Raw genomic sequence first — 21126 nt, 5'->3', positions numbered from 1 at the left:
GGTCGACCCCGCAGGCCGCGCCGGCCGCCGCGTTGAAGAACGACGCCGGCAGGTTGCGGGACACAGTGGGACACAGCGGGACACCGCGGGACACTCACCCTGAGTAATGCTGGTGCCAGGAGTCGTAGTCGTAGAGGTCGACCCCGCAGGCCGCGCCGGCCGCCGCGTTGAAGAACGACGCCGGCAGGTTGCGGGACACAATGGGACACAGCGGGACACCGCGGGACACTCACCCTGAGTAATGCTGATGCCAGGGGTCGTAGTCGTAGAGGTCGACCCCGCAGGCCGCGCCGGCCGCCGCGTTGAAGAACGACGCCGGCAGGTTGCGGGACACAGTGGGACACAGCGGGACACCGCGGGACACTCACCCTGAGTAATGCTGGTGCCAGGAGTCGTAGTCGTAGAGGTCGACCCCGCAGGCCGCGCCGGCCGCCGCGTTGAAGAACGACGCCGGCAGGTTGCGGGACACAATGGGACACAGCGGGACACCGCGGGACACTCACCCTGAGTAATGCTGATGCCAGGGGTCGTAGTCGTAGAGGTCGACCCCGCAGGCCGCGCCGGCCGCCGCGTTGAAGAACGACGCCGGCAGGTTGCGGGACACAATGGGACACAGCGGGACACCGCGGGACACTCACCCTGAGTAATGCTGGTGCCAGGGGTCGTAGTCGTAGAGGTCGACCCCGCAGGCCGCGCCGGCCGCCGCGTTGAAGAACGACGCCGGCAGGTTGCGGGACACAATGGGACACAGCGGGACACCGCGGGACACTCACCCTGAGTAATGCTGGTGCCAGGGGTCGTAGTCGTAGAGGTCGACCCCGCAGGCCGCGCCGGCCGCCGCGTTGAAGAACGACGCCGGCAGGTTGCGGGACACAGTGGGACACAGCGGGACACCGCGGGACACTCACCCTGAGTAATGTTGGTGCCAGGGGTCGTAGTCGTAGAGGTCGACCCCGCAGGCCGCGCCGGCCGCCGCGTTGAAGAACGACGCCGGCAGGTTGCGGGACACCATCGGGACACTCTCTGTGAACAAAATCTGTTATTAGCACATTATTTTTGTTTGTTTTGTGACTAGAAATATTAAAGAGTGCACATACAAATATATATATTCTATATACGTGGTCTTAGCACAAAATGTGAATCAGTTTAAAAATAGACTAAACAAGCACATCACATCTACAACTCGGTTATGATTACTTACTGTCATAATGATCACTGGATACAATACAGGCTACATTAGTCTTTTAACTGCCTGATTGCTTGTTAAATAATAAATAAATACATCTAAAAAGTACAGAATCGTCGAAACCAAATAAAATTAATATTAAAAACGTTCGTTAAAAGGACTAATGGTGTGTCTAAAAACCGAATGGTAAAATTAATGGAACTCCTAGTCGTCTGTGTCACTCATGATTTAAAGTCTTATTTGTGTCCCTAACTCCCCACTGCCCATGTACCCATTATACCTTGATTGATAATTGTAATTCTGTGTTACGCCGGTCATTACTTTAAGTATTATGATGTTTATTTTAACTAACACTGTATTTAGTAATATGTACTTATAATTTAAGACCTATATTGTTGTAGGTATTTCTTAGTATTTAAGTTTAAGGGTCCACTGAAAATCAGCGTCGTGGCACCAAGTGCTCCGACACATGCTGAGTGGAATCCTTTTTGGAACAATTTATTAATTGTCATAACTGCAATAATTGTACAAAGTATGCTGTTGTTTCAAATAAATAATTTTCATTTCATTTCATTTTCATTTCAAGTAGGTAATTTACCTTACAAATACAATTTTTTTTTATTTTTCTTTTTACAATTAGGTAGTAGATAATAATTGATATTATTAATTAAGTAGTAAAAATGAGATCGGCAATGTGACAACATTTTAATGGAGAGTACAAGTTTATTTGAGAAGCTTGGAACTAATAAGTAACTTAATTTAGATAGTTCGTTAATAACACGCATTCCACTTCCCTAATAATGGAGGTGGGAATTACTCCCACACACCTGTCCATATGTAACAAGTAGGCATAATATAGAAGAGATAGTTTACATACGAATGAACGAGCATCCCGCCGCTGGTAGGCCGCACTTTATTATTATTCATTACTTTGTGCTAATGTTAAGAAATGTAATAATTCATTTGAATTTAGTCAAGTAGACTCTGTAAATATTGTTAAAACATTCAAGTCACTCAATTTAAAGAAAACGGAAGACTTATGGGGAACATCAGTTAAAGTAATTAGTCATGTCATAGATATAATAGCACCTTACTTGGCCGTAATATATAATATTTCAATTTCACAAGGCACCTTTCCAGATCTTATGAAATGTAGCAAAGTCATACCGCTTTTTAAATCGGGTGATTCGAGTGATATAACCAATTTCCGTCCCATATCAATACTTCCTGTACTAAGTAAAGTCTTTGAGAAGCTAATGTTAAATGATCTACTGGGACACTTCAACAGACATAGATTACTTACAAGCAAACAGTTCGGTTTCACAAGGGGCCGTTCCACGACCGATGCTGCTTCGGTACTCATTAAACATATATATAATTTTTGGGAAAATTCTTGTGATGCAATTGGCATATTTTGTGATCTTTCAAAAGCCTTTGATTGTGTGGATCATGGAACGCTCATTTTGAAATTAGAACACTATGGTTTGTCTATAAATGCCCTAAACTTTATGTCTTCTTACCTTAGCAATAGAACACAAACAGTAGTTGTTAACAAAACTCGCTCTAGCGGGACTGTAGTCCAATTAGGAGTGCCACAAGGCTCAATTTTAGGTCCATTCCTGTTTTTGGTTTATATAAATGATTTGCCATGTATAGTGAAAAACTTTTGTGAAATAGTACTTTTTGCTGATGATACATCACTGCTTTTTAATGTTGACCGAAAATCTACGGATTACAATGTAATTAATAGCACGTTAGCTGATGTACTGCAGTGGTTTACTGTCAACAATTTACTTCTTAATTCTAAGAAAACCAAATGTATTCGATTTTCTCTGCCGAATGTTAAACCAATCGATACAAAAATACTTTTGAATGATGAATGCTTAGAGATGGTAGATACAACACTGTTTCTTGGTTTAACATTGGACAAAAATCTACAATGGAGTCCTCATATAAAGAAACTAGCAAGCAAATTAAGTTCAGCCGCATACGCCGTTAGGAGAATCAGGCAACTGACTAATGTTGAGACAGCTCGCCTAGTGTATCATAGTTATTTTCACAGTGTAATGTCATACGGTATTCTGGTTTGGGGCAAAGCAGCTGACATACAGACTATCTTTGTATTACAAAAGAGAGCCATTCGTTCTATTTACAACTTAGGAACACGTGAATCAGTAAGAGAACTCTTCAAAGAAATTAATATCTTAACTGTAGCTTCCCAATACATTTATGATAGTATAATTTATGTTGTTAAGAATTTAGACTGTTTCACTAAGAATTCTGATATCCATAATTATAACACTAGAAACAAAAATAAGCTTGCCATAAAGAAGTTTCGTGTCCGTAAAGTACAGAAGTCATTTGTTGGGCAATGCATTCATTTTTATAATAAGTTACCTGACACTGCTTTGAGATTACCCCTCCCAGCTCTTAAGAACTACTTAAAAAAATCATTGATGTTAAAGGCTTATTACAGAGTCGAGGACTATTTGACAGACAAACATGCATGGCCCGAACCAGAAACTACAAAAAACGAATAGCAATTAAAATAATTGTATTATGTATAGAGGACACAGTTCAGATAAGAAAGCACATCAAATATTTTATATTTTATGTTGTGTAGGTAAATTACATATTTAATGATATTGAGATTCATATTATCTTTTTCTTCTATGACAATTTGATATGTTTTCTCTGAAGAAGAACGACGTATTATTAAGCAATAATATAATTTATTGAAATTGATTTCCATAGAGTACCTAGTCTGTTCATATTCTTTGATGAACACTTTTGCATGTTAAATTGTATGTTGTTATTTAATGCATGTTAATTATAAGATGTAATGTTTTGAAAAGAAGTTGCCCGCCGAGTTTCTTGCCGGTCCCATAGTGGATACCCCCTCCCAACTGAGGGGGGACTGAAATCTTCTCGAGGCTGAGGCGTAGGGTTAGAGCCGGCGTAGCTTTATTTGACGTTCATATGCGCATTGTAATATGCCTACTTGAAAAATAAATATTTCATTTTCATTTTTCATTTCATTTTCATTTTCATTTATTAAGTAGGTAGGTAGGTAGGTAGTTTACATTATACTTGTACACGATATTTTTACTTGTATTGGCCAAGTGTTCTGTCATTTCTTTTGTCACGTGATTTTAAAATGAAATTATAAATTTCAAATTGTGCTTAAAGATGCCTCCCCCGTCTGCGCTTTGGCATCAAGGAGACTTAAGTTAAAGTTATTATATTTACTCTGTCTTAGCAATACAAAATGTGAGTTAGTGACAAGTATGTATATGGACCGATTGGCCTAAAAAAATTATATCTTTTTCTTGCACCCTACAGAGTTTACAGATTTCGAAAAAAGCGTGTAAGCCTATATATACGCTTTTTTCGAAGTCTGTAAACGCCAATCTTCATTAATTTGAAATCAATGGACGCTCACCTGAGACCGTTTCCTCGTAGCAGGATGGCAGAATATTCACTACTCACGTATCTAATCACTCGTGTGTCGTATTTCGGTGAGCGCGTCCCTGTACTACAGTTTCTTTAGGTACCTACTCTAGGCGTCTGTCTTTACACAAGGGTAGATCTAAGAACACGTCATGTAAAGTTATAAACTATACAATTAGCTTAGTAGGATGACAAAGAAGAAAGGTCAATCAAAAGTGAGACCAAAACTGCCACAATTTCACGTGTCGTTGGCAGTATGAAATTGAGTAGGTAGGCCACTAGCGGCTGCAGTCGAAGTTAAAAATGGTCACATTTTTTTTTTTTTATTTATTTATTTAGAAACAAACAGTCTTATGAATAAATATGAATATAGGATAACAATTTTTCAGTAATAGACCTATAGTTTCCTGTATGTAAGCAAAATATTAACAAATAGACTAATTACTACAAAAATAACATGCATGTGAAGTTATACAAGAAGAAGAGAGAGAGAAAAAAAATCGTTTTTTAAACATCTTAAACATCTGCATTTCTCATTTGTAGTCTGCCTTGTACACTTATGGGATGTTCATTACGTGTCAGCTTGTCTTTCGCACACATTGGCAGTTTTTAAGTATTAGGTCAAGCAAAATGATAGGTATGTAATCACAACAGTTAAAATCCAAATGCCGACGGACAGGCCCCGGCTCGATGAAGTCAGTCGCAAGATTCCGGTAATGTAAAATACCGTTAATGAAACGCAATCAGCTGCGCCTGCGCTGCCCTTTTTGCCCGCGAGCCAGCAGCCAGCCCAGCCCTGATACCATCTTATAGTCCACTGAGTAGAGGAAACCACGATTAACGGCCACCATCAAACATTATAGGGACCGAATATATTATATAGTTGAAATCGAGAAATTTCATATATTTCTCGTCGTATTATACTCAATATCACTAACTCAAAATCGTGTGCCTTTCAAAATCTATAGCAGGATAACGCACCAACAATGAATGTGTGAGCTTTGAGGACACTGGTATCTCGTATTAGCTATTGCCTATTGGGTTAACTACAATTACTTAAACTTACCTATCTATAAATGTAAGTAGGTAGTTAAGACCACACGGAGAAAAAAGTCTCGTCCATGATACCTGAATAGTGTAATCTGAACGAGAAAATCTAGTAAATTCTGGGACAATTGTTCACATAGTATAAATAACTAAACTAGTCTGTTTAAATGCGTTGAGCTTAGTGAACTAGTTATCTTGTAATTGCTACACATTAAAATAGCGTGTATTACTAGAATATTTAGTAATCATAACACGTGGACCGTACAAATTAATAATATTTTCTTGCAGAGCTTAATAAATGAAATGTGACCTTGACAATATATTCTTGTAAAGGTAATATATACATTACGTATCATAAAATAAAAATATTGTAAGGGTCACACAGTCAAATTGTGTGTATTACTAGATTATTCAGTATTTATAACAAATGGAGTGTCTAAATAAACAAAATAATGTAAACTCCACAAGAAATTCTTGTAAAGGTTATAAAACTTTAGTTAGGCCAATAATAGGTATCGTTAAGAATACAAGTCATCTGATATATATTACATTCTCTTCATTTATGTAAACTTCATTAAATGGTTGATAGAACAAGAAAGTTAGTTACAGCAACTGCATTTATGGTACTCTCTAATAAATATACAATTGCGTTAACGTGTTATATTTTTATCGGTACCTATGAATTTGTCTGTGCACTGTATAGACAACTAACATTTCTTGTAAATGTAAAAAAAGGTTTGTTGTCTATACAAGGTGGTTCAGTAGGATTAAAGGCCGAGCCACGCCAGATACGTGTACGTAGACGTGTGCGTGGCGTGCGAGCTGTAAAGTACGAATCTTCAAAAGAGATGATACACCGCTAGACACACACGGGAAACACGTCACACAAGCGGTGTAATCTCTAATGAGGATTCGTCATTTACACCGCGTACGCTACGCTCACGTCTACGTACACGTATCTGGCGTGGCTCAGCCTTTAATCCTACTGTACCACCTTGTATAGACAACAAACCTTTTCTTACATTTACAAGAAATGTTAGTTGTCTATACAGTGCACAGACAAATTCATAGGTACCTACCGATAAAAATGCAGGTTGCTAGGACCAGTTCCAAGAGACAGAAGCCTAGAGTTGAAACTGGGATCCGGAAACCTGGGTCACCCAGCATATGGAATGGATGCTATGAGCGGTGAAAATTGGTGAATCTGAAAGTAAATAAAATAATTATATAATTTGTTAAAAAATATATTTCAACGATCCTTAGTACAAGACTTTGTTCATATATATTCGTCAGTGTTAATAGAACCGTCCTTCATTTCGTCCAAAATTTATATTTTGCAGAATTTTTCCACTTTTGTTCCACAGTATGGCATGGGTCACAGGAAACTTGCAACCATTGTAAATCATCTGAAAAAGACATTAAAATTTCTATGAATAAATTTTACATTAAGTAATATTCTACGTCCACTTCAGATATATATAAAGACTGTCCACGATAAAAAGTGGTCATATATAACATGGTAAATCTTGAGAATAATGAGAATTTATAAGCAGCATGTTTGTCAAATAATTTGTAGATATTAAACTACATTATAAAAATACAAACAAATTATAAACTTTAGGTGGCCTATGAATTTTAGCAGTATGTATCTCATGATAACAATATTTTTTTGTACAGTGTCTTCTTGCAGTCTTTAAGTACAACAGTTTTAATGACAAAAATATTTTTTTAATGTTTAATTATAATAGCCAAAATATACCCTATTACATACTGATTTTACGATAGTAATAATTTTTCTGATTGTAATCAGATTAAGAAAGTACTGAGATTTTCTAACTTTGCTGAATTCGAATTTTTGACACTTTTTGGCTCTCCATACAAAAACAACTGTCAGTGCTTGGAGTAGAAAGTCTTCCTGACTACCAAAAGTCGAAATGAGTTTCAAAAAGTATTTTTTTGTCTGCTAAGATGTCATTCTAATGTGTGTAAAACAGCTTATAAAAATATAAGTATTTATAAAATTGTGCCAGGAAGCGTGTGAAGTTTGTTAAAAAACACTGTACAAGAAATGAAATGCTTGATGGTATACATTCGGCGAAACCTCAGACACACTAAATCATTATAAGGAATAGCTTTAATTATTATATAGTTTTATGTATACAGATTTATCAAAATATAATATTGCTTCAAAATGTGCATTCAGGAAGAAAGATTTATATATAGTTCAGTATTTAGATTTTGCCCACGTAATGTCGTATGAATTTGTATGCAATGTAAAATGAATACAACATTAAATGCCTTTTACTCACCATTCTAATTATCTACTAAGTTCTACATGATGTACGGTATGTGACTCACCTGCTTTTGCCAACTCTGCCATCTCCCATCCTTGCAAGAGTTTTTGCACCTCTTCATCCATTTCCTAAAATGGAAACTACCAAACGAATGGATAATACGTAGTGAGTACGTTTAACGATAAATAATATAACCTATTGCGATCCGCGTCCACGCGTAATCTCTCATGACACGTAAATGGCCGCCGACCACGCCGCAAAACATTGCGTTTAGTTACACAAGCAAAACATTTATTTATGCGGACAATATTTTTGTTATAACAATTATTTTTCGGTGTATATTACGAGAATATCATTGTTATTTTTTACAAGAGGCGCAAAGTAAAATCAACTATACTGCTATAGCATTCACTAAGATATACAATGGTACTTAAACATGGCGTTTCGTTACAAAAACGAAACACATATTTATACTAACTAAATACTTTTTCAACAGAACTATTTGTTCACCAGTATACATTACGAGAATATTATTGTCATTATTTACAAGAGCTGCAAAGTAATACCAACTTATAAAACAGTCATATCAACTATACTGCGATGGCATTCGCTACGATACAAATAATAGAGTTGACAGCGATGCGTACATATTTATACAAACTTAATATTTTTAAATATAACTCTTCGTTGAGTTTACATTACAAGAATATTCTTTTTATTTCTTTACGAGAACTACAAAGTAATGGCAACGTATAAAAAAGTTACAGGAAGTATACTGTGATAGTAACCGCTAAGATTAAGATTGTAAAGATAATTTTTATTTTTTTGGCATTACAAGAAGCTTCTTGTTAATAGAATTATCGTAACCTTTATTCTATTAGTTGTAAATAAAACTAGAGTTCTCGTATATGTAATTCAAACAGAACTGTTTAGTGCATATTAATGTTTGCTTAGTTCTATTGAATTCAAGATATAGTAAACGTAACAATACAGTTGTTTTTATTACGAGATTGTAGTATCAGTTACGATAAATCTATTTTACTAAACGTTCTGGTAGTATTGTTAAAATATTTTTTTTCCGTGCAGGGTACGACAGGCTTGACAGGCTACATAAAAATGCCTATTTAGCAACAAGGCGAGAATCAATGTATTGTATTAGTAGACGACATAAAGATAGGTTTGATAGACTCCCATCGCCGATTCCTAACCTAATACCCGATAACGATAAGTTCTCGGAACTGTGGCACCGCGCCGGGGACCGGGGACCGGGGACCGGGGACGGGGCCATTTGTCCTAAATTATTGCCGGACCTAACCATTAGCCGGTTTTAACACTTGGAACCCTAAATAGAAGAAATGGACTGGATATAAATGTGAATAGGTAGTTTAGTAATACATATATGTAATATCATGTGATAGGAGAATGTTTCTTGCGCCGACGCTCCGGTATGGCATGAGAAATTTTATGTTGGTATTTAGATAGTCCACCCACCCTCTATTAGGTATAGTATAGATACTATAGATATATATGTTTTTTAAAAGCATTTAATGTTATCAAAATACAAGGGTTTTGTTTGTTTTCCACCATCGTTGTATGAAACAAAAACTTGAGGTACGTCTTCTGACTTATGTTTGGCACCTAATTAACTTTGATTTGATCGGAAAATGTGAAAAACAATCATATTAGTAACTAGGTACCTAGCCGTATGCTACTTATTTATTATTTATTGCACCGCAGATTACATCAGCTGTAATCAAATGCATGTACAAGATCACGTGTCAATTATCCCAAGACTTCATGTTTGTGCGTGATAACGATCGCATCGTAAACTCATTCAACCATCAGTCCGCATCGTTATCACAAGTTAATGAGGAATTTGATTACCTACTTATCGAACTGCATTTTACGGCTTACTCTTTTGAAATTTTATTTATATTTGTTAAGTAGCTACTCTTCAGTGACTAGGGGTTATATTGTATACATCGTCTCGAGGAAACAAGGAAACAAATAGAAAACAAACAGCGCGCCCCTCGCGCTCGCTCGGGCGAGGAGCTCACAATTATTTAAATGAAAATACCGATCTCTAAATCGAGTCGGGCCGTACTCTCAATTTAGCCATTACGAGGCATTCCTCATTACGAATTAAAACGCAGACGGAGCCGCGCCGTCTGGCGGACAAAGGCGAAATTAAACCGCCTTTAGTCCGCCAAACAAAGGGCCGCGAAAAACGGCGGTGAGTCAAAGCGCGTTTGTTTTTGCTCTGCGGCCATCTTTGACGTGATTTGGCGATCTAATCGGTGTCCGGCGATTCGGGGCCTGTGGCGCGCCGACATCTGTCCTCCAAGGAATATCACGGTCGCAGGTCGCAATCGTTATTAAAGTCGATTTTCAAACGAAATCATCGTCTCAAAACTGGACTAAATCCAATAAGTGACTAGACTGTCGCTTTCGTAAAAATAATAGTTCCTTCGTCAATTCTTGCATGGCATGGCATTACGCTCAAGCGTAACTCAGGCCCCCGTGACTCCCGTGAGCAAAGTGGCAATTAAAATTTTGAAAAAAACCCCGACATAGTGGACCGATTTCAATGGCCCCGACTCATTCAGCTTTCAAACAAAAAAAAACTAAATCAAAATCGGTTCAGGGAGCTAAGATGCCACAGACAGACATACACACAGACAGACAGACAGACACGTCAAACTAGTAATACCCCGTCGTTTTTGCGTCGGGGGTTAAAAAGGCGAGTTATGGAGAGAGAGAGTAAGATGATAGTTTGTGCCGTCGTGATAGAGGCGATAGAAAATGGATACAATAACGACTAGACAGTGCACAGCTAAGGCCGCCTCAGTGCGTTTTCACTTATCCAATCCGATATCGGAACTAGGAAGGATTTTAAATAAAAACATCAAAGATCCGCCATCTTTGATTTTTTTATTTAAAATCCTTCCTACTTCCGATATCGGATTGGATAAGTGAAAACGCACTTAGGGTAAAACTTGCGTATTGTTAATCAATCATAAACATACATATAAACAAGTAAATATACATGCCATGCAGGTATCCTAATGAATTCATCGTAAATTATAGCCGTATTGTATCCTTAAGAGGATACGGTAGCGAAAATGCTAAAATGGAAAGTACCTTTCAACTTGGAAATTTTAGTTAAATATACAAGTACTTAACTAGATTTATCGAAAAAAAATGTCCATTATTTAAGAACAACTCAGTCAAAATATATTTCAAAAAAATCTCGAGGTTCCGCTCTCGACTCTTGCTCCTTCAAAACTTAATCAATCGGTCAATCAATCTTATTTTTTATTTTAAATCTGAGCTTTTTTGGTTAATTGTTGCCAATCTTGAGTATCACACCTTTTTTTTGCGCCACAATGAAAAAGGCCGTTTTTGGAAATTTTGATTGACTCTTCTTGATCTAGAATCAATCAGATAAAAATAATAACAATCTGTGTTGAAGAAATCATTGCTCTATCTTCAAAAACCAGGGAGGAAATAGTCGAGAGCGTTTGTATGGAGAATTGACCTGTATCTAGGGTTTGAGATCCAGATATCCGGATATCCGAATTATCCGGATATCCGTTGAATTTGAGATCCGGATCCGAGGTCTCATAGGATCCGGATAAAACGGATAATACGGATCCGTTAAATATGGGTATCTATCCACGCCAGAAAGAATTTTCGAATGAAATTTATGAATTATTTCCTGTATTTTGTGGCCTAAAATGTTTATTCACATTTATTTAATTCAAATACTCCAGAATATCAAGCTAGGTTAGGTTTGGTACATTACGCCATGCGATGAATCCATAAAACTATATGTTAACAAACTAAATAAAATGAACAGTAAACCATTGTTTTTAAAACTGCTTTCGTTTCTAACTGGATGCATCCCACAGGAATAACGATTAATTTTTAATTTTCTATAAAGCAGAAACGATTGCCATGGATGTTTTAAGCTTAATGATGAATTAGAGATCATGGAAGTAATTAATATAATTATATACTAAGCTGAAGCTAATAAGCTGAATCCAGATCCAATTTTTTTTGTATTTAATAAGATGGGAGGCATACTAGCAGACAGGTCGCCTGATGGTAAGCGATCACTCCCGCCTATGGACACCCAAAACACCAGAAGGATTGGAGGTGCGCTGCCAGTCTTAGAGCTTCACTGAAAAGCGACTGGCAAATATCAAATGACATTTTGCACATAAGATCAGAAAAGCAATTGAAAATGGTACATGATAACTAAATATGTGTAACATATTTTACACGTCTAATACGTGTAACTCAATAAAATTATATTAATTATTTTATCTTTTTTTCTACATCTGCAATTTCGCATGGATGTATTTATTGGCTGTGGTTACGGATAGACGCCCCAGTAAAACGGAGGCATTAGTGAACAACACTAAATTACCCTGCATTAGCTTATGTATGTTAAACAAAAATATTGGCCTACTGTTTAATGTTATATGCTGTACTGTACAATGGGAGTGACATTAATTGTGTCGCCTAACTTCAAGCACGGGTAAATCCATTCTGCTTTTTTTGTATAATCATCCTTAAAACCGAATCGATTTACGCGATATTGAAGTTAAACGACACAATTATATGTTAAAAGTTCGTCTAGAAAGTTAATGAAGCAATAATAGACTATATTTATATCGTTTTGTGAGTTTAAATTATTTTATTTCGGTAACAGCGGCTTTGATTTGACGAAACCCCTATAAAAAGTGACCTTTTCAACACGGATCCGTTTTATCCGAAATATCCGGATATCCGGATCCGGCAAATCTTAAGATCCGAAATATCCGGATCCGAAAAATCGGCGGATCTTGCAAACCCTACCTGTATCGTATCGTCTTAATAGAATAGAATAGAATAGAATAGAATAGAATAAACATTTATTCGTGAACACAGACAAGACAAAGAACACATAATAACAACAAGACAGAAAGTAATGAAGTGCCACGAAATGGCCTCATCTCAGCGTGTTGCTGGTGACTTCCAGCGCTGATCTTCCGATGAGACCATCAAGTGAGAAAGATTCACGGAGGGTAACAGACAGAAGAAATGCAAAACACATATACAGGAAAAATGGACTACAGTTAAAAAGAATAAAATTGAAAACGTTACAAGAAAAATAACAACAGGCTGTGATATAAGCAAGATCTAAGTATACAAAAGAATAATAACAAACAGAACAGGACAGAACACATTAAATTAATAAAAAGAAAAAAGGAAAAAGGAAAGCGGTAATATGGGTTGTGAGTTTAGTAAAGTGCCAATAATAAAATGATCACCACCCTGTCGTCGTCGAAGCACAAGCTTGAAGCAGCACACAAGCACACAACATTACTAAAATGTCACAAGTGGTGAAAGTAGGACACCTTGTTGTCATGACAGTTTTCTTTGTTACACGTAGATATAAGTCTCATTAGTCACTCTAATAAGCTATGATGCGTTGCAATGCAAAGCTCCGGCTCTCAACAGTGAACCAGTTGAACCAAAATGAAGCGTCGTTGCGAAGCGCAATGAAGCGCGGGCTAGTTCTGCCCGTAATGAAGGGGTTTAATTAAGGCCGGCTGATTTACCACCCCCACCCCCACCGAGTGGGGGCGGACCCCAGCCCAACCACAAACCGAAGCGATACTCAACTTCATCGGCTTTGTGTGGAAGAAACAACTTTACTTATTTTGATTTATCGAGGAAACTTTGAAGGGAGTTGAATACCAAATTCACAAGTTTATTTGTGTTAGCGATCATATTTTGTTTTAAAAGGGATGTTAACTTTGTGGATGGCCGCCCACGAGGGCTACGAGAGTGCGACTAGTGCGAGACAAATTCAGCAGACAAGTGGTTTTTCTTTACCTACACTTTTTCGTGCAAGTGCTTTTCCCGATAAATGCGTTTTCAGATTATCCGATCCGATATGGGAAAGACCCTGACCTTGACGAGCAGCCTCCTACAGAAAACGCACTAAAGGTGAGCCTAGACCCGTCTCACCTTTAGTGCGTTTTCACACTATCCGATCCGATATCGGATGTCGCAAGGATTTCAAAGACAAAAATCAAAGATGGCGGGGTACATGTATGGATATCGGTCCTACATCCGATATCGGATCGGATAATGTGAAAACGCACTTAGGCTTGTCTGCAGCGAGTGCCCTAGCGAAGTCCCTGCTTGTCCAAGACCCTAGCGCCATCTCCCGAGTAGTGCGTGAACACCGAGCAGTTGGCGCTGACTGATGACAGCGTCCTGCGACTCTAGCGGCTCTCACCTTTAGGCTTGTCTGTCGCGAGGGCCTTGGCGAAGTGCTCGTCCACGACGGCCGCGACATCTCCCGAGTAGTGCGTGAACACCACGCAGTTGGCGCTGACGTACTGCGCACGCGCGCGCCCGTGCGCGGCGCACTCGCCCTCCGACTCTGATGACCCGCCACCTAGGAACATAAGTCTTATTAGTTTCAGATTGTTTTAGCTAGCTACAGAAACAGCAGCGGTATCTCGGTTGTCTTTTTGTCACATGACATGTCACGTCATGGGTATGTGCCTACGTCACTTTTGCTCTCACTTATTCCCGACCTCCAACCAACGAGCCACCGCCAAAGTGGCCAAAATTGTAATAACATTAGTATTGCTGTTCTTAACTCCTGGATACCTTCGGAAGTGAACTATTAGTTTCGGGCTAACACCCAGCAAGGTGAGCACTTAAAGCCTGTCAAGTGAGATATACCATACTGCTGCTGGTGCCGGAGCAGTATATCTAATCGGTGCTGCGGAGGACTCTTCTTTGGTAGTTGTAGGTGTTGGAAAGTTGGACACTGCCTGTGCCGCTGAAGGCGTTGACGTGTATTAAGCCCCTCCTTTACGGTGGTGCGGAAGATTGCCACCGAAGCTATAGAAGGATTAGAAGGTAGCCCTCCGTCGCGTAGGTTGCAGAAGACTGCCCTTGTATAGCTGCAGTATAGTGTGGATAGATTCTCCTTGGCGCTTGGAGCGGGGGGGAGCGGGGGTAGTTACCGTCGGCGCTGGCGCGGCCGGGCGCCGCCAGCTCCTCCTTGGCGCGCAGGTGCGCCGCGTGGGGAGGGGAGCCGGGGGACTGCGCGCCGGACGACGCCGAGCCGCTGCTGACGCCGGCCGCCGCGCCGTAGCCCTCGCCGCCGTTGCCCGTCTGCACGTTAAACTGCAACAATACCACACATTACTAAACTGTAACTTAGTAATGTAAGGGACCATCCACACTCATGAGTGTAATTCAAAAAACGTCTCCTCAGTACATTTTGTATAGGAATAGGGCTGCCATCCGTCCGGGTTTCCCCGGATTTGTCCTAGTTTGGAGGCCGTCCGGGGGCCGTCCGGGCGGGGTTTCAAGAAGTGTCCGGGGAAAACCCGGACGCTTTTCATGTAAGGAAGCACCTCATTGAATTAAAGCATTTATCAGCGAATTTAAGTTGACTCACTAATTAATATCTGTTTACATAATAAAAAACCGGCCAAGTGCGACTCAGACTCGCCCACCGAGGGAGACGTATTCGAACAAACTTTCAATAGTTAAAAAACCCATCTCATATAACTCTAAGTAATTAGAGCTTGACTAGAAGTATAGGTACTAATGAGCATTATTGTGTATGGCTTCATCTCTCGGTGAATTCTATAACTAAATTGGGCGACCTTTAGGTATAGTATGATGATTTTTCAGGGATAATCCATACTAATATTTTGAATGGGAAAGTATGTGTGTCTGCTTGTTTGTCCGTCTTTCACGGCATGACGTGAAATGACGTGATTTTTTAAGTGGAGATAGTTGACGGGATGGAGAGTCACATACGCTACTTTTTGTCTCTTACTACCCCCCACTTCCCTAAAAAGGGGGTTGACAGTTTGTATGGAGCATACCGCAATTTTCGAATTTAACGCGAGGTAAGTCGCGGGCAAAAGCTAGTTCTTTATAATGTTAACCGATTTCGACAGTTTTCACTTTATTTGAAATATACTGTTTTAGGTAGAATCTCGTACAATTTTGAAATACGATATGGATGTATAACCTCTAATATGCAAGGGAGGTAAGATTGAAAGCTGAAATAAAAAAAAAACAATTTAAAAAAAGTTTCCAAGATACAGACTCGATTAGGAATAGTGCTACCCCGTCTATTTCACGCAAAATAGGCACAATGGATGTCGACTTGCGGAAAATGCCCAATAAAACTATAGTATGAATTTTTTGAAACGAACGTTTCTAAACAAAGGTATTGTTCCTTTTGTGTTGAGCGGGAGCTTCTGTATTTGCACGCGCTAAGACAACAAGAAGCAACTGTATCCTGATAATTGTAAGGTTCAAATCTGTACAGCAGCAAATTTGAGATAGATTATTTTGGAAATGTGAAGCGATAGACCACACCGCTATAGGTGCGAAAATACAGCGCTTCTAATACTTTGATACTTGATGGTGTAAGTATAGTACATATAGTTATAATAATCATCGGTAATATGTCAGTCTGTATAATAAAAATAACACGTTTAAACAGCGAAACTGCCAGATTAAAAGGTTGATAAGCACCTGGCACCTTAAGGTGTCATCGCAAAGTGACAATAAACACTGATAAGGTTTTTCAATCTGACCGCCATTGTTATGTTTTGTTATAAATACGGTTTACGGTTTGTTTAGTTATTTATGTTATTTTATTTATCAAGACTTGTACCTAATATTTATGTAATTACTATTTATATATTGCTATATACAATTGTTGATTGTTAACAAAATCATTAATAAAAAATAACAGTGATAATATACGTGTTTCATTACTTACAGCACCACCACCAAGTATCAAAGTATTAGAATTAGAATTATAGCTAACTAACTAACTAACAGACTCGATTTTATTGTTCCTGTACTATTTAGCCAATGTTTCGTAAAAAAACTCACAATTTTTCGTTGGTAAACTTCGGAGATAAGGAGGGCGGGGGGAAAACGGTATTTTTTTACCAAAATTATTTTTTAAAAATTATAAGAAACTAGCTTTTGCCCGCGGCTGCGCTGTCGCTAAATTCGAAAATCACGGAATTCTCCATACAACTTGTCAAATCGATAGCATAAGTAGTTCTTGAGATATTTAGTAATGTGACAGACGGACAGAGTCGCATCATAAAGGTTCCTTTTGTGGTACGGAACCCGGAATTTTAATTTTTTGTAAGAAAAATTGTTTTGTTTTTGTTTATTGCAAATTACACATTGTGTGGAATTAAAAAAATAAATGGATGAAAATTAAACGTCCTGTTTTTAGGGTTTATAAAAATATTTTCGGACTCGCCCGGGGAAAAAATGCGATTTACGCCAAATGTCCGGGTTTTTTGAATCTTTGTCCGGGTTTGGCGAAATTCGAGATGGCAGCCCTATATAGGAAGGATGTAAGACGCGGCCCCAGGAGGCGCGGCGGAGTTGCGGCGCGCGCCGCAACTTACGTCCTTCCTATACAAAATGTACTGAGGAGACGTTTTTTGAATTACATTCAGGCGGCGTGGCGGAGACTTGGCGCGCGCCGCAACTCCGCCGCAACTCATGAGTGTGGATGGTTACTAAGTACCTATAACATAATATCAGCGGAGTTTCATTTCATCTTAATCGAATGTATAGTACTCAATTGACTCATCAGTCATCGCTCATCCTCCTTGCGTTATCCCGGTATTTGCCAAGGCTCATGGGAGCCCCACAGCTGTGTCCGCTTTGACAAATAAACCCAACATTCGGCGCAGGCTAGTTTTAACGAAAGTCGGTTTCCATGCGATGTTTTCCTTCACCGAAAAGCGACTAGCAATTATCAAATGAAATATCGCATATAAGTTCCGAAAAGCACATTGTGTACACCGCTGAGCCACCAGCGCTTTTAGTAACACAATTGACTAATAATTTAAAGAATAAACAAATCCGTACCAAAGCTACGATGGCTGACCGGCATAAAGAGATTTTGGTAGTTACGGTAGGAGTGAATTGAGATATATGATACAAGCCCTACAGTATACCCCAGCAGAGGGTAAAAGGATTTAAAAAAGACGACTTAATTTCCATTAAATTGTCATTTAAAATATTATGTTTTAGTTTCTAGCGCGGCGTGGCTGCGAGTGCGCGGGCGCATTCCACGCGCGCCGCACGCTCATCCAGCTACATATAGTTATCTACGGAGATCACTGGTAAGTACCCTATCCTACGCATCTTACAACCTTATTAACACGGTACAGGCAGGCCAAGCTAGGTCTATGTACCTATTTATAGCGATTTTGATAGCACAGGCTGTGCAAAATAGCAAATGTTATGCTAAATATGAAACTTCTATTAACCTCTCGTATGCAGTAGGTAGAAGTAGCAGATCTGCTCCATATTGTTTCAACTTTATACTCACACATGAATGACCAAATTTTACAGGCGCATACGAAAGGTTGAATAGTTCCGAATGTTCCGATCAATTAACAGCATTTATCAAAATCGCTGCAAAGGTTGTGGAATGTACCTACAATGCGAATTCAGGTGAAATAAAAATCTACGTTGAAAAAAAAAAATTACATCTACAATATCTACATACATAATAGCCTAATTAATACCTTAATTACCTACATATTAAGGTAAATTTTGACACGTGTTTTCTCTATTGCTCATTTGTTTCCTTGCTCTTTGTGCTCTTTTGCACTGCTCATTTGTGTCGCTTAAACTTCAAACTTGGGTGAATCCTTTATGCTTTAAGGTTGATTATATAAACATGACCTGAAAAATAATCAACCTTATAGCAGAATGGATTTACCGAAGCTTGAAGTTAAGCGACACATTTTGTGCTCACAACTACGACGCGATCCGGTGAATGAGCGTCGCAGGCGCTGGTAGCGCACGGCGCATGCGTCACCGCTGTCAGTGTCACCGCATTCCGCGCCCAAAAAACTCGCCCGGCGACGCCGCGCTGGGCGGAGGGCCTTATTATTACCGGCCGCAGGACGCATACTTGCACTGGACCATAGTCGCGAGGGAAAACTTTTTCCGAATAATCTATGGTATTAGGCGTTAGGTACTGTAAAGGCCATGATAATCAAAAGCAAGAATATTACTTTGCTAATCCGCGAATAAGGTGCTTGTCAATCAGTGCTAACACTGCTGACCCGATATACTTACTTGAAGCAGTCATGAGGAATGGCTTTCCTCATGACTGCTTCTCCATAGACACAAAAATTATTTATATTTGTCCGAAAGTAGAGGTAATTCATGTTCACTTTTCTTCGAAACAAAATGTAGTCTTTAACTCTCTGGTGAAAGGCAACATTGTAGTAGGGGAGCCGGCAGCGCCAAGTTTGGAGTTACTCGACAGTCAGAGATTTATTGAAATTATGTCACCGTGACGTCCTTATGTCATAAATACTGCTAGAAAAACCAGGATCTATGTCGCTTCGAAATACTGTTGCGCCAATTATAATATGCTAGCCCTGCATGTGATAGGAAGAACAAGAAATAAACTGTGCTATTACGTTTAACCCTCGGTCATAGTTACTATGACGTCTGTAGCATATTGGAAGTACGGCGCGTGGTGGAAGGAGCGGCCGTACAGGTAAGGTTGTAGCGCTGGGCGGCACCGCCACGTCTGTAGCAGCTGGTTATGTATTGACCCGGTCATACTGGAAGTGCGGCGCGTGGTGGAAGGAGCGGCCGCGGCCATGCAGGTAGGGTTGTAGTTGTAGCGCTGTGCGGCACCGCCACGTCTGTAGCAGCTTGTTTTATTTGACGTTCATAAGCGCATTGTAATATGCCTACTTGGAAAATAAATATTTCATTTCATTTCATTTCATGACCCGGTCATACTGGAAGTGCGGCGCGTGGTGGAAGGAGCGGCCGCGGCCATGCAGGTAGGGTTGTAGTTGTAGCGCTGTGCGGCACCGCCACGTCTGTAGCAGCTGGCAATGTACTGACCCGGTCATACTGGAAGTGCGGCGCGTGGTGGAAGGAGCGGCCGCGGCCGTACAGGTAGGGGTAGTAGGCGCCGTACATGAGGTCGGGGCACGTCACCGCCATGCCCGCCCCATGCCGCGCCGCGCGCGGCGCCGCCGCCGGCCCGGGCCTGCAACAACAAACACTGTTACTGACACAGTTACACAAATAAAATATCTACGTATCACATGGATCCTGATCTTCTTCTTCTTAAAATTATACATGGGTTGAATTGAGTACGTAAACAACAGCTTTGTCGAATATATTTTTTTAAATTAGATTAAGTTGGAAGGAGTTCCTTCAGAACATTTAGCCTTCAGATTTAAAATAAAATGAGCTAATTTTTGTGTCAAATAAAGACGAAGCTTAATAGCGTTAACTAGAACGAATATGGCGAAATCTATTAACTATTACATTATTTTTATCCCCACGAAGTAACGGATGAATAATTGAATATACATACACTGCTAAAAATGGTTGATAGAGACTCCACATGGTAGTAGGATATCACTTTAATCACTTATATCTACATCTGACACGATCGTGTAACTACAAAAACCTTTTCCTGGGCTCCCCTACTAAAGTTAATAATTTGCTATTAATGACTGCTCAATTATTTGTCTAATGAGCGTAGGTTATCCATTTGTAAAAACGTTGTTTTTTAAAAGACGATTTGTCATTGGTTTTTATAAAAATATAAAATGATTGGTATGGAATTTATTTATTCCCGAGTTTTTAAAAGTTGAAATAAAACACTGTTGTATTTCATTTGTCTCGGTTGACCTTGATTGTATTGTTATACACGGTTCGTTAACATCGGCGCCGGATTCCGACCGAAATAGCTTGACAAAGAAAAGGAATCCACTCCGAATAGTTTGAATGAAACAACTCTGCTATAATATAACATTTAAAGAACGCTATTTTTTTATTACAGCTTTCACTTTTAACTTGTGACAGCGACACTTAAAAATGACAGTTCGAATGGTGACGGATAGTCTGTCAAGTATGCCGACAATGGTACGTGCAATTTAATTAAGTGGATATAATTATAAATGTTTGGCCAGGGGCCATCCGACATGGTTCACAGACAGAGAACATTTCAGTGACGTGTCGAGTTATGGAAGATCAATCTCGTGGAAATCTCGTCAATGTCGTTCGGGTTATGCGCGGTAT

The 21126-nt window shown here is 39.5% G+C and overlaps 1 protein-coding gene across 1 annotated transcript in view; it reads right to left on the bottom strand.

Moving 5' to 3' along the window:
• Nucleotides 1-893: 893 nt before the first annotated feature.
• The window catches only part of LOC125226677 (protein vestigial), a 41530-nt gene continuing 21297 nt past the window's right edge, over nucleotides 894-21126 (bottom strand). Inside the window, exons 2-5 of the mRNA XM_048130737.1 lie at nucleotides 19936-20083; nucleotides 15015-15177; nucleotides 14273-14434; nucleotides 894-1023 (exon numbers count right to left, since the gene is read on the bottom strand). Coding sequence (XP_047986694.1) covers nucleotides 905-1023; nucleotides 14273-14434; nucleotides 15015-15177; nucleotides 19936-20037 — 546 coding nt within the window. The 5' untranslated portion in view covers nucleotides 20038-20083 and the 3' untranslated portion in view covers nucleotides 894-904. The remainder of the gene's footprint in view (nucleotides 1024-14272; nucleotides 14435-15014; nucleotides 15178-19935; nucleotides 20084-21126) is intronic.

The sequence above is a fragment of the Leguminivora glycinivorella genome, chromosome 5, assembly GCF_023078275.1.
Source record: "Leguminivora glycinivorella isolate SPB_JAAS2020 chromosome 5, LegGlyc_1.1, whole genome shotgun sequence".
In the NCBI taxonomy this organism is placed as follows: Eukaryota; Metazoa; Arthropoda; class Insecta; order Lepidoptera; family Tortricidae; genus Leguminivora; species Leguminivora glycinivorella.
The sequence above is the reverse complement of the archived record's forward strand: the minus strand, read 5'-3'. Positions and strand labels throughout refer to the sequence as shown.